Genomic DNA, 12416 nt, shown 5'->3' on the forward strand with positions numbered 1-12416 from the left:
ATTGAAAAATAGACGGGCAGCTGCGGATATCCTTTCTCCGTCTCCTTTCCCATCTAATATTTTCATATCTACCATCTACCTACTACCCATGTCAGATAAAACTTTTAAATTCATACCCTCTCACGCGAATACATTCTTCAATCCACCCTACACCCAATACTCAACTAGATACCCACCATTCATCTCTGCCTGGCAACGACCTGACAAATTACATAAGTTGAGTAATTAATGGGTAGGCAGATACGGAACGGATAAGATTTTAAACCCATCACTTACTCACTACTCACGACAAATATGACTTTTTACATCCATGTTCGTCTATTACCCACTAAACTTATACATATCTCCACACTAATTTAAAGTGAATGTATAAGTGCTAAATCGGCAGCTGCTTTTATATGTCGCCACAATCAATGAGACATCCGTATAAGAGGTAGAAGAGGACCATTATTTTTCCCGCGCGTTTTTAGGAGCAAGAGGTGTTTTGAGTTTCCTAGCGATGTTTTAAGTTGGATAATCATCCTCGTTTGGGTTTCATCTCATTTTTAAGCATTAAACTTTTATAAGTTATATTTCAATCACTTCAACTATTAATTTATTATAATTTTTCAATGAATCTTAGTTCACGTTATGTTGATGACATGACATATTAACAAAGAAATTAATTTTTAATTTGACGTATTAATTTTAAATAAATATTATTATTCTAGTATTTTTTACTATACAATTTAAATATAATTTAATTCTTTCTATTTCTAACAAGCCTTCTCTGTCCCGCGGTTCCTTCTCTGTCGCCAACTACAATAGAGGACGGAGGGTAGGATTCCGTTAGCGAACAAAAAAAAATAACTACAATTAAAATTTCATATAAATTCTAATTTAATATTTTATTTATATTTATTGATTAAATTAAAAATTAAAATTTTATTAACGTGTTATTTCATCAATATAACAAGATTTAACAATTCAATAATCAAATTATAATAAATTCATAATATATATGATCATAAAAAGTAGATGATCAAAATAAATAAAAAGAAATTAATCAAAGGTGTCCACCTTGTAGGTTACCAAGTTTTAGAGGGAAAATCAGTCTATTCTGTTGGGTAACATCATCAGTCACTTCTAGTGGTGTAAATGAGACGAGACAGATCGCGAGTTATTCGAGATCGATTCGATCAAAGCTCGATAAATACTCGGATCGAATGGACTCGACTCGAGTTCTTAATAAGCTTAAACAAGCTACTCGATATTCGACTCGAAAAACTCGTGAGCAGCTCGAAAATATAATATATTAAGATTTTATTTAAAAAATAAATTAATAATAATATTAATATTTATGTTTATGTTTGATTTTTTTTTTAAATACAATAAAATTTCATATATTTAAGATTCATGTTCGAGTTTGAGTTTGAGGCTTCAATCGAGTTAAGTTTAAGAATTTTTTTTTCATTTCGAGCCTTTTCGAGCTGCTCACGAGCTTCAGTTCAGGATTTCGAGTTTGAGTCGAGCTTGAAAATTTTAAGCTCGCGAGTTTTCGAGTTGAGTCGAACTCCATTTCAGAGTTTTCGAGTCGAGTCGAGCTTAACAATACTCGAACTCGACTCGGCTCGTTTACACCCCTAGTCACTTCATTTTGAGCACTTCAATGAAGGTTTCATATTATAATCAAACATCCGTATGATTAGTTATTTGATGCAATTTTCTGCTCTATGAAGTTATACAGTACGGTATTTTAATATAAGGTTAAAATAAGATGTTACTAGTTTTATTGGTTTAAATAATAAAATTGGTAAAACATTACCGGTAATATTATTATTTTTACCTAAATATCATTTTTTGAATATTTTCGGTTATTTTTTAGCACCTAATAATATTTTCGGTCATTTTTTAGCGCCTAATAATGTTTCCAGTCATTTTTTTTTTAAAAAAATCCAGTTAAAACACCCAATAATAACAAAATCGGTCATTTTTTAGCGCCTAATAATATTTTCGATCATTTTTTACCGATTTTATTATTTAAACAATAACAAAATTAATAACAATTTTTTTAACAATATATTAAAACTGTCGCACGTTAACATTTCCCTCCGAAAATAGCCTGGCAATTGTTCAAGCATTCTCATCATGAATATCTGTGCCCAAATAACCCAAATCTCTATATCCATAGTCACTAAACCTTTACGATACTCTCATTTTAACCAATAAAGTTTTAAAACTTACATTACAATTACTTGCATTACAATTACTAAACTTTTAATTTGTTTTTATTAGTATCACTTTGTTAGCTTTCGTTAGAAAGTAATGATGTGGAATCTTCTTCTAAAAATCTTGATTTTTTAAATTAACAATCACGATATAATTTGAGTTTCTTATTAACAAAAGGATTATCGGACAATCCAACAGTGTGAAAGCTTCATTTAACCAAAATATTAACATAATTTAATTTTAAGCTAATTTGATGGTTAACAATGACAGATCAATTTTCAAAGATCTGCTACACTACACATTACCTATTGGAGCTTCATCGGATTTAGTCAAGGGAGTTTCTACATAGGAGATTAAAGCAGCAATTTTTAATCAGGGTAGTGATAAGGCTCCTGGACCAGATGGTTACACCCCTTACTTTTTCAAAAAATGCTGGAATGTGGTTGGAGACGATGTAGTGAATGCGATTCGTTACTTCTTTCAAGAAACTTTGTTGATGCCAGCATTCAATGCTACTACAATTGCATTGGTACCCAAAGTACCAAATCCAAGTAAGATCCAAGACTTCCGACCAATTTCATGCTGCTCTGTTGTCTACAAGACAATTACCAAGATTTTAGTCAACATGTTGACCAATCTGCTCCCAGAAATGATAACTTTGAATCAGTCTGCTTTCGTAAAAGGTCGAAGCATTGTTGACAACACTCTCCTTGCTCAAGAAATAGTTAAAGGCTACGGAAGGAAATCTATCTCCCCAAGATGTTGTATGAAGATTGATCTACGAAAGGCTTTCGACTCTCTCCATTGGGGCCTCATCTCTGCAATCCTAAAGGCTCTGGAACTTCCAAGGACTTTCATCTCTTGGATTGAGGCTTGTTACACGCAAGCAAGATACTCCATTTCTTTCAATGGCAGTCTGATCGGCTACTTCAAGGGCGCTAGGGGTATAAGGCAGGGTGACCCCCTTTCTCCATTCTTATTTACCCTCTCAATGAATGTACTCTCCAGAATTCTTAATTTAGCTGCGGCACGAGGTATGTTTGGCTACCATCCTAAATGCAAAACTGCTGGTCTCACTCACTTAATGTTTGCGGATGATCTCCTTATCTTTTGTAAAGGAAATGTGGAATCTGTTATAGGAGTCATCAGTGTCCTCGATAAATTCTATGAAATGTCTGGACTACAGCTCAATGCGGCTAAATGTGAATTTTATGCTGCTGGTATCCTTATCAATAACATAGAGACCATACACAGAATCATGGGCTTCACACATGGATGCTTGCCTGTAAGATACTTAGGGGTCCCTCTAGTTACGAGAAAACTCTCTGAAAAAGACTGTGTAGTTCTCATTGAAAAAATCAAATCCAAGCTCTATCACTGGACTGGAAGACACTTGTCTTATGCAGGTAGACTTGAACTTATCAGAGCTGTCATATTTAGTGTTGCTAACTACTGGTGCAGGCAGTTACTTTTACCACAGTCTATTATAAACAGAATTCAGCAACTTTGCTCTCGCTTTCTCTGGAAAGGTTCTGACACGGCTGCTACTGGAGCTAGAGTAAGCTGGAAATTGATATGCCATCCGAAATCTGAATGAGGACTTGGCTTAAAGGACCTAAAAGCATGGAACAAAGCATGCATGATCCAGCTAATCAGAAACATCCTAGCAGGAGAGGGATCACTGTGGGTAGCTTGGGTGAAATCCTATGTGTTAAAAAATAAAGACTTCTGGCATTCAGAAGGTGGTACTAATGCTAGTTGGAGCTTCAGAAAACTTCTAAACCTTAAAAGAGAAGCACAAACTGTTTTTTCTACAAGAGCTACGACGACTCGTGCCATCTGGGACGAGATTAGAGTTAAAGGAGACAAAGTCAACTGGCATAACATAATCTGGTTTCCTCTACACATTCCAAAACACAACATGATTGCTTGGATGGCTATCTTGGACAGACTTCCCACTCGGAATAGGCTTCAACAAATGGGCATTATAACCGATGGCTTATGTGTTCTGTGTAATGAAGATCGGGAGACAAGAGACCACCTGTTCCTTCAATGTTCAATGGCGAACTCCCTCTGGAAGGCCATTCTGCACCTCTCCGGATTAAGGTCAACAACACTGTCCTGGAACAACTTTTTAGCATCGGCTTCCCTTACTTGGAAAGGTAAATCCCTTCTTATCACTATATTGAAACTTGCATGGTGTGCATTCCTCTATTCTCTATGGGAGGAACGAAACAGAAGATTATTCAAAGGAAACTCTAGAACTGTAGTTGAAATTCTTAAAGCTATCAAGGAGATGGTCGGCATTCAACTAAGAGGTCGGAACATTAATAGACTAGATAGTATTAATATCACTCTTTGTAAGAATTGGAGTCTTGAATAACCTATAATTTGTTTTGTAATAGGTTATTCATGATTTTGTTGACTTTCCTTTGATGATTGTTTTGTAGCATAATTCTGCTCATTTGGGTAATAAAAATTTTAATTATCCAAAAAAAAATGACAGATCAAAAAGTTTTATCTTTTAATCTCTATTAGGCTCCCTTCTCCTTTCGTCATGGTTTATGTAACCATTTAGTGATTTCTTCCACAAAACTACTCATCTTTTTTTTTTCTTTTGATTCAAACTCGTCAAAAAATCATTAAATCTCCTCAAATCCCAGGTAAATCCTAATTGAAACTAAAAGTTTAAACTTTTTTATATTTCCATATCAATTGTGAGATTAACTTGAAATCAAACTATATTAATCTTCTATTCAAACGAATCCTTCTCAACGTTGAGATTGATCAACAACCGCTCTATTTATATAAAAATAATTAACCTTGATTACGGCTGTAAATTTGGAACCTTAATTTTTTTGTGGGAAAAAGACTTTAACACGCCACATCAATATTTCCTAATAATAATGACTATATTGAAAGTGAATTAACAATTTAGTGATTGTAATATATATTTTAAAAATTCGATAATCGAAAGCTCCTTAAAAATTTAGTGACCACCTACGTAGTTTACCCTAAAAAATATGACTAAACTGTTTACTTTTTACTAAGACCGTGGATTGAATACAATAAAAGCAGATTAGGAAGAAAAATAATAATAATTTTAGGATTCTATTCAAATAACTCACAACTTTATTTACTCGAGTTAAAAACAGTGTGAATATTTACATTTCAGGATCGACTCCAACAGACAACGGACCATGTTGCCTCTCTAAGACCGTAACACTGTGGATCTAAGTGGATGAGGAAGCCAGATCATAATGGAACAAAGATTTTGGTGTCTAATAAAATATTAATAAACATCAATAAAATCTATAAGCACATGGTTTATAATACATGAAACAACTTTACAACCAGAATGGTGTCAGGACAAAGAAAAAAGAATGATTCAGAACAAGTGTTCATAAATTATGAAGAAATGAATCCATGTAAATATTAGTTGTATTCAGATATCCAGAAATATGCATATCCAACAGAATCTTCAATCACATCCAGTTTGCCAACCATAGCTGGAAGAGACCCCATCACAGCTTCCTCTTATTCCAATCATAACATAATCAATAACCCCAAATACACATTCATAGATATATATTCTCGCATTATATTATAAGAGGTAGAGTACAAAATGTACACCATCACCCAGAAGCTGAATTTGAGGAAAAAAATGGCAGCTTCGTCATTTTTATCAGTTACAAGTTGAAAGGGGAGATTATACATGGTAATGATCAATTTACGAAAGGGAAAATAAACACCCAAAGAAAAAAAAAAGAACGCCCTTCATCAAATTAGAAAACCCAAATCAAGAAAAAAATACTATAAGAGAATGGATATATGGTTAAAACATCTTCATGGTTTGATCTCGGAATCATCCCATGGTATGTTGAGATCAGTAGAGACAAGTGCATCAATATCGTCCCAATTCCAATAATTTGCTATGTCCATGTCACTGCTCGTGATAGGTACTTGCCATGTGTGTGAAATAGTGGCACTTGGGGTTGGCATGATGATGCTGGTGATGGTTGGATCATCCATTGTTTCACCAGTGTAGTTATAGATACATGAAGATTGAAATGTTGTTGACATCGTTTCAAAAGAAGTTGAGTTTGAACTTGAAAATGGGAATTGTAAGGCTTGAGTTTGAGGCAACGACGGGGCTGTTGAAGTCGAACCCAGAATCACACCATTGCTTGTACTGAAACTTTTGCTGTCCAAGTTGCTGCAATTGAGAGGATTCTGCAGAAACGATGAAGATGATGGAACTGGACGACCCATCACCGGAAATTGCATACTCGATATGTTCTTTTGGTCAGCAAGTGGAAGCTGAAGATCCCGCCTTTGTTTCTGTGACGGATGAATTGCCATGAAGTTATTGTTAACAGCAGAAGCAGTTGAGGTTTTGAAGGCAATACTTGTTTTGGTAGTTGTGGCAGCGGAAGCTGTGTTGGTATTGGACGTGGTCTTAAAGCGCTTGTTTTTGCGGCCACCACCAAGAGGAACATTGCGGAGAGTGCCACCTTTAGTCCAGTGTCTTTTACAAGACTTGCAGAAATGCCTAGGCTGAGACTTGTTATAGTTGTTGTAATAACAGAACTTGGTGTTGCTAGAATCACATCTGGGACACTTGAGCTGCTCAGATTGCTGCTGCCTCTTCATTGCTTTGGGCAACTCCAGAGTTTGAGCCTGCAACAAGGATTGGCTCCACCTACTGGAAACCTCTTTGGAACTCAGCCCCATATTGATCTGCAATCGGAGGTGAAAAGGCAATGAAATCCTAGCCTTTGGATCGAAGAGGGGTGAGGATGATGAAATTGTTCCTTGTAAGCCAAACAGGGTGATGTTGTGAAGATTTTGGATATGGAAGGGTGTTATTTTGAAGCTCAAGGAAGTTCCCCGGAAGGTGATGAGAAGTGAGCATGCTTTGAGCCTCTCTCTTTAATCTAACCTACCTCTTCAATATATGCCACCCTCCACTATCTAATCTAAACCCCAAATAATTATTAAATATTAGAATAAGATCCAAAACCTAAATTTTAGTTGGGAATTTTGGTTTGGTTGATGAAATATGGGGGCGGGGTGGGGTTTCTTCTAATTCATAAATGTAGAACCGTTCATCCTTCTTGGCCTCTCCAAATAATTTTTATACTGCAAAATGAGAATTCCTTAGTCCTGAAGGTGAAGGTGGGTTGATGACACGTGGGATTGTCTGGACCATTGATAGTGAAGTCATTGTATCTATGGGCTGTACAGAGAAGATAGATAGAATAGAGCCTCATGCTTGTACGTATAAAGAAACAGTGAACTATATAAGCTATGAAAAAGAAAGGTTGCATGCACCATATGAATTTAAAAGAATATAATTAATGAGTATTTGATGCATAATACTATGTAATTGTATATATCATGCGAATCACATGATAGGATTGAATTTTTAAATTTTAAAAAATACAAAAATTAAAATTAATCAAATTAAACTATATAGATTAAATTCATAATTCATCTATAGAACAAATACTAATTAAAAAATTTAATCTTTATTTAACGATTATATAAAAAAAGGAAAAGACAAAATAACCATTATAGTAATATCTCTATTAATATTTTCATTATCATTTTTCAATTTTTATAATTAAATTTGTACTCAATTAACTGATAACATCAATTAAATTGATCTCCTAAATAGTAATATAAATAAAATAAAATTTCATGCTATAACATAATACACTCAAGTCATGTTCGATATTTATATACGTGAAATGTTAAAATATTAAAATATTGATGGTAAAAATATGAAAATTTATTTTAATTCTACATTAATATAAATAATTTTCTTTCCAATATAAATATATAAACATTCAATCCAGAATATACGTAATTAATAATAATAGAGCGGTCATGCTGCAATAGCATGTTCTTCAAAGAATATATAAATATTACAATAGGTCATGCTTCACATCCTATGTAAATTCAATTATCTTCTTTATCGATGACATAAAATCCTTCAATGATAATTATTAAATTAAGGTTTTATAAAATAATTTTTTTCTGATATTTTAATTTTATCTATGTTTTGAAGATTGGCGACATGATTTAAACTCAAATATTAATATATAAAAATTCAATCAAGCATTTAATTGTATATATTTGTAAGAAAAAAATTGAAGAGAGGTCAATGGACCTATAAGTTTGAAGTTAAAAGGACTTGGCAGCACGTGATGCGGGGTAGGTGATGATGATCCCTTCCATGTGATTTTGCACTTGTGGGATCAACCCCCCATATGTGTGAATCATCAGCTCCAAGTTGTGTCTACAAATTCCCTAAATTAGGGCTATCTACACTCAACTATCAAGTATGATTAAATTTTAAAACTACAATTGATTTAATATGATAAAATATTAAATATTTTCAATAATATTATAATTTGAATTATAGTGTTATAAATAAAATTAAAAAACTTGTCATATAATGAATTCTACATATATAAAATTATATTAATTAAATAAGAAATCATATATCAATAATTATAAAAAATATCATTTATGATTATAATTTAATAAACACTTTATAAAACACTAAATAATAAACAAATATTCCAATTATTAATATATTTTTAAAATTATAATTATAATTAAATATAATTGATTGAATAATAGTTTGATTTGTATTATCGTTGTTGTAACCTACAATAATATTGTGTTTAAGTACATTTAATCTTAATAGTCTTTAATTTAAGAAATAAAAATTTTGAATAATCTAAATATTATAATTTATATGATAAAAATAATATTAATACATAAATTATAAAATCTGCACATTATTAATCACATATGAATCCTTCTTGGCATCTTGCTCCTATAACCTCCTTGATTCATATGCATTTTCTAATTATAAAACAAGATGATGATGATGAAAAACTTTATTTTTTATATTATTTTTAAGATAAATATATGATTTAGTACTTGAATTCAATTTATAAAGAAATTATATATTTCATACAAATTTTATTTAAAAATTAATCATTATGTAACATCCTAAATACCGGGTTAGTGACCAAATTGTAAACTTTTAGAATTTAGTGACTAAATTAGATAAATTGAAAAGTTTAAGGACTTAAATGATATTTTATATAAGACTGTATAGCAAAGAAGGATGAATGAAAGGGAAAAATAGTCACTTGACAAGGAAAATAATTAAAAATTTGGTTATGATTATTTTATAATTACGTGGAGTTTGAGGAGGAAAAATCAAGATTTCCATAGCTTTCTTCCTCCTTCAGCCGTGAACCCCAAATTATCAAGGTGAGCTTCTTGTTAGCTTATTATTTATTGAACTTAAGCTTGGTTTATGTTCTTTAGATGATACTTAAGCTTAAGAAAAACTTAAGTTGTCTTAAAACCAAAAGATGAAGGAGTTAGGAAGGATTAAAGATAAGAGGTTTCCAAGTGAAATCTTGGAAAATAGCTAGTAAGTAAAGTTTAAGATTAAATTTGATTTGTCATTAGTTAAATTAAGAAGTATGAAGTGTTAGAAATGAAATTAGAACATGTTGGTAATTTAGTAAGATTCTTGGTTTCAAGAATTTGGATGAGATATTGAATATAATGATGTTTTATATGGTTATAAAATGATTTGAGTAAGTGTAGATAAGTGTAGTAGTAAGAAAGGAGTTATAAATAGAAGGTTTAAGTAGAGGTGGGTATATGGGCTAAGGCCAGCGGGCTACCCGCATAACCCGCGGCCCGTGCGGGCTTCGGGCCTAAAAAAATAAATCTCGTTTAAATTGTGGGCTTATTAGCCCAATTTATTTATTTTCAATTTATTTTATGTTTTATGGAAGACAATTCACGTTTAGCCCAATTCACGTTTTATGTGCATTTTATGTCCATTAGATCAATGTTGCTCATGTCACCAGCAATGCTTTGTCTTTGGTTAACCAGTTTGCATACAAGCAGTAAAGTTGGAAAATAGAAAAATTTGGTTAACTACACAATATTTACACAACAAAAAAATATATCACTATCTAGGAGTTTAGACAAAATAACATTTACATCGAATACTCCAAAAGTGACTTGCAATACCTTAAATACAATTTCGACTAATCTACGAGTATTAAAAACTTGTAAATACGTTAAACTAGAAAAGTAAACTTATATAGCTTAATGAGAGATTTATAAAAAATATATATAATATTAACACATGTCATGCATAAACTTGATATTTTCAGTGACAAATACTTATCAACATTTATAGCTTAATTGAAGGTAAATATTACAATTCTTAATGTTTAGTAAAATTATTTCTTTATAAATTTACTTTTGATTTCAAAATTTAAACTATCTAATATATTATGATTTTTTTTATATTGTAGATGAAGTGGACAAGTCTCCGGTGATAATATATTAGGATTAAAAAACATTGAATATTATTGATGTTGATTTTATTTAGACTTATTGAGACTTATTAGTGTTATGGTGTTATTTATTTTAGACTTATTGAGACTTAATGGTGTTATGGTGTTATTTATTTTAGACTTATTGAGACTTAATGATGTTATGGTGTTATTTATTTTAGACTTATTTAGACTTAATGGTGTTATGGTGTTATTTATTTACTTGTTTATCTTGAGACTTATTGAAACTTTTGCTGATATCTTCCTTTTCAAGTTGTTGGATCATTTTTAAAGGTGTAGCAAGTTAGAACATTATTTTTTATTGCATTTAAAGCATTTAAAATTGTTGTTATTTAATGGGTTGCGGGTAATGTAACATCCTCAATATCGGGTTAGTGATTTAAGTGTAAGATTTTTAAATTCAATGACCAAATTAAATAAATTGAAAAGTGAATGAATTAATTGAAAGATGTTGGTGTAGGATTAATTAACAAATGAAGGAAGAGTAAAAGGGTAAAAAGGACATTGAACAAGGGGATGAATAAAATATTAAATGGGGTTATATTATAAACCTACGTGTGGCTTATGTAGGAAACAAATATTTCCAGATTTCTCTCATTTGTTCTTCCTTCTTTCTTCATCTTCTTCTCTCAAACGTGAAGCACCCAAGCTCAAGGTAAGAATTTGAATCTTGGTTGTTTCTTTGATTTTTGGTTTGGTAATGGAAGTTTGGATGTTATATAAGCTAAAGGAAAGCTTATATGGCATTAAAACAACAAGATAAGTGTTTTAGAGATGAATTTGAAAAATGAGTTTTTAGATGAAATTTTAATATAGATGAGTTTTTGAAGTTTGAATAAGATTTTTGACTTGTCAAGAGGTTAATTAAGGAATATGAAGTGTTAGAATTGGATTTAAAACATGTTGAAAAATTTGGGATGATTCTTAGCTTTAAGAATTGGAATGAAGTATTAGAGATAATAAGGTGTGTGAATGATAGAAGTTAGTTAAAATGGTTGTAGTTGAATTTAGTGATATGAAAGGAGTTTTGTATGAAGAAATTCAGTGATGAGTTGATGAATTTTGGGTGAAAATTTACAGAACGTAATAGGGGAACCGATACCCTCACAGTAGGGAACCGATTCCCCCTAAAGAAAAAATGAAATATTAATTCCTTAAATTTGTTTAAGCTATTAGAGGTTAATTGCAAGGTTTAGGTTTTTGATAATAGTTTCGAAAATTATGTTTATGTAGATATCGAGCCTAAACGAGTTCCGGAACAATCGAAGGATTAGAATCGAGGCAAAGTAAGCAAGGCTAAGGTGAGTGCATATACTAGATAGAATTGTATGGAGGTAAGACTTGCGATAAGTCTATCTCTGGTAGTTGAATTCATGATTTCATATTCATGTACATGCATCCATATATATATATATGATACAATGATTTCATGCATAATTCATTTATGCTTAAATATTATATTATATGAAATAATACAATTGTTAGAGAATCAATCCAGGTATGTAAAATAATGAAATTGATTATAAATGTGCATGTGAAGTGAATTATGTGTTTATATGAAAAGTGATGAAAGATATATGAAAATGAGAAATGTATTCATATTTAAGCCCATGTTATTGAATATGAGAGTTGTAGGTATAATTGGCATGCCAAGAGTAGAGGGATATACAGTAGTCCTTCGGGACATAGTGGTCCTTCGGGACATAGTGGTCTTTTAGGACAAATATTCAGTGCCCCTAGTGGGAATTTATTCGAGTTGTGGTGACAGCATTCGTGCACAACCTCAGTGTACTATTTTAT

At 31.7% G+C, this 12416-nt stretch overlaps 1 protein-coding gene across 1 annotated transcript; it reads right to left on the reverse strand.

Moving 5' to 3' along the window:
- Positions 1–5776: 5776 nt before the first annotated feature.
- LOC120121846 (dof zinc finger protein DOF1.4-like) lies at positions 5777–7299 on the reverse strand. Its single transcript, XM_039141144.1, has one exon. It carries the CDS (start codon positions 6940–6942, stop codon positions 6055–6057), a length of 888 nt encoding a protein of 295 aa, XP_038997075.1. The 5' UTR covers positions 6943–7299; the 3' UTR covers positions 5777–6054.
- Between the last annotated feature and the right edge of the window lie 5117 nt (positions 7300–12416).

Source organism: Hibiscus syriacus, unplaced genomic scaffold, assembly GCF_006381635.1.
Source record: "Hibiscus syriacus cultivar Baekdansim isolate YM2019G1 unplaced genomic scaffold, ASM638163v2 tig00110383_pilon, whole genome shotgun sequence".
NCBI lineage: Eukaryota > Viridiplantae > Streptophyta > Magnoliopsida > Malvales > Malvaceae > Hibiscus > Hibiscus syriacus.

Excerpts from the sequence above, each read along its gene's own strand:
- LOC120121846 (XM_039141144.1), bottom strand. The coding sequence starts at position 6,942 with ATGGGGCTGAGTTCCAAAGAGGTTTCCAGTAGGTGGAGCCAATCCTTG.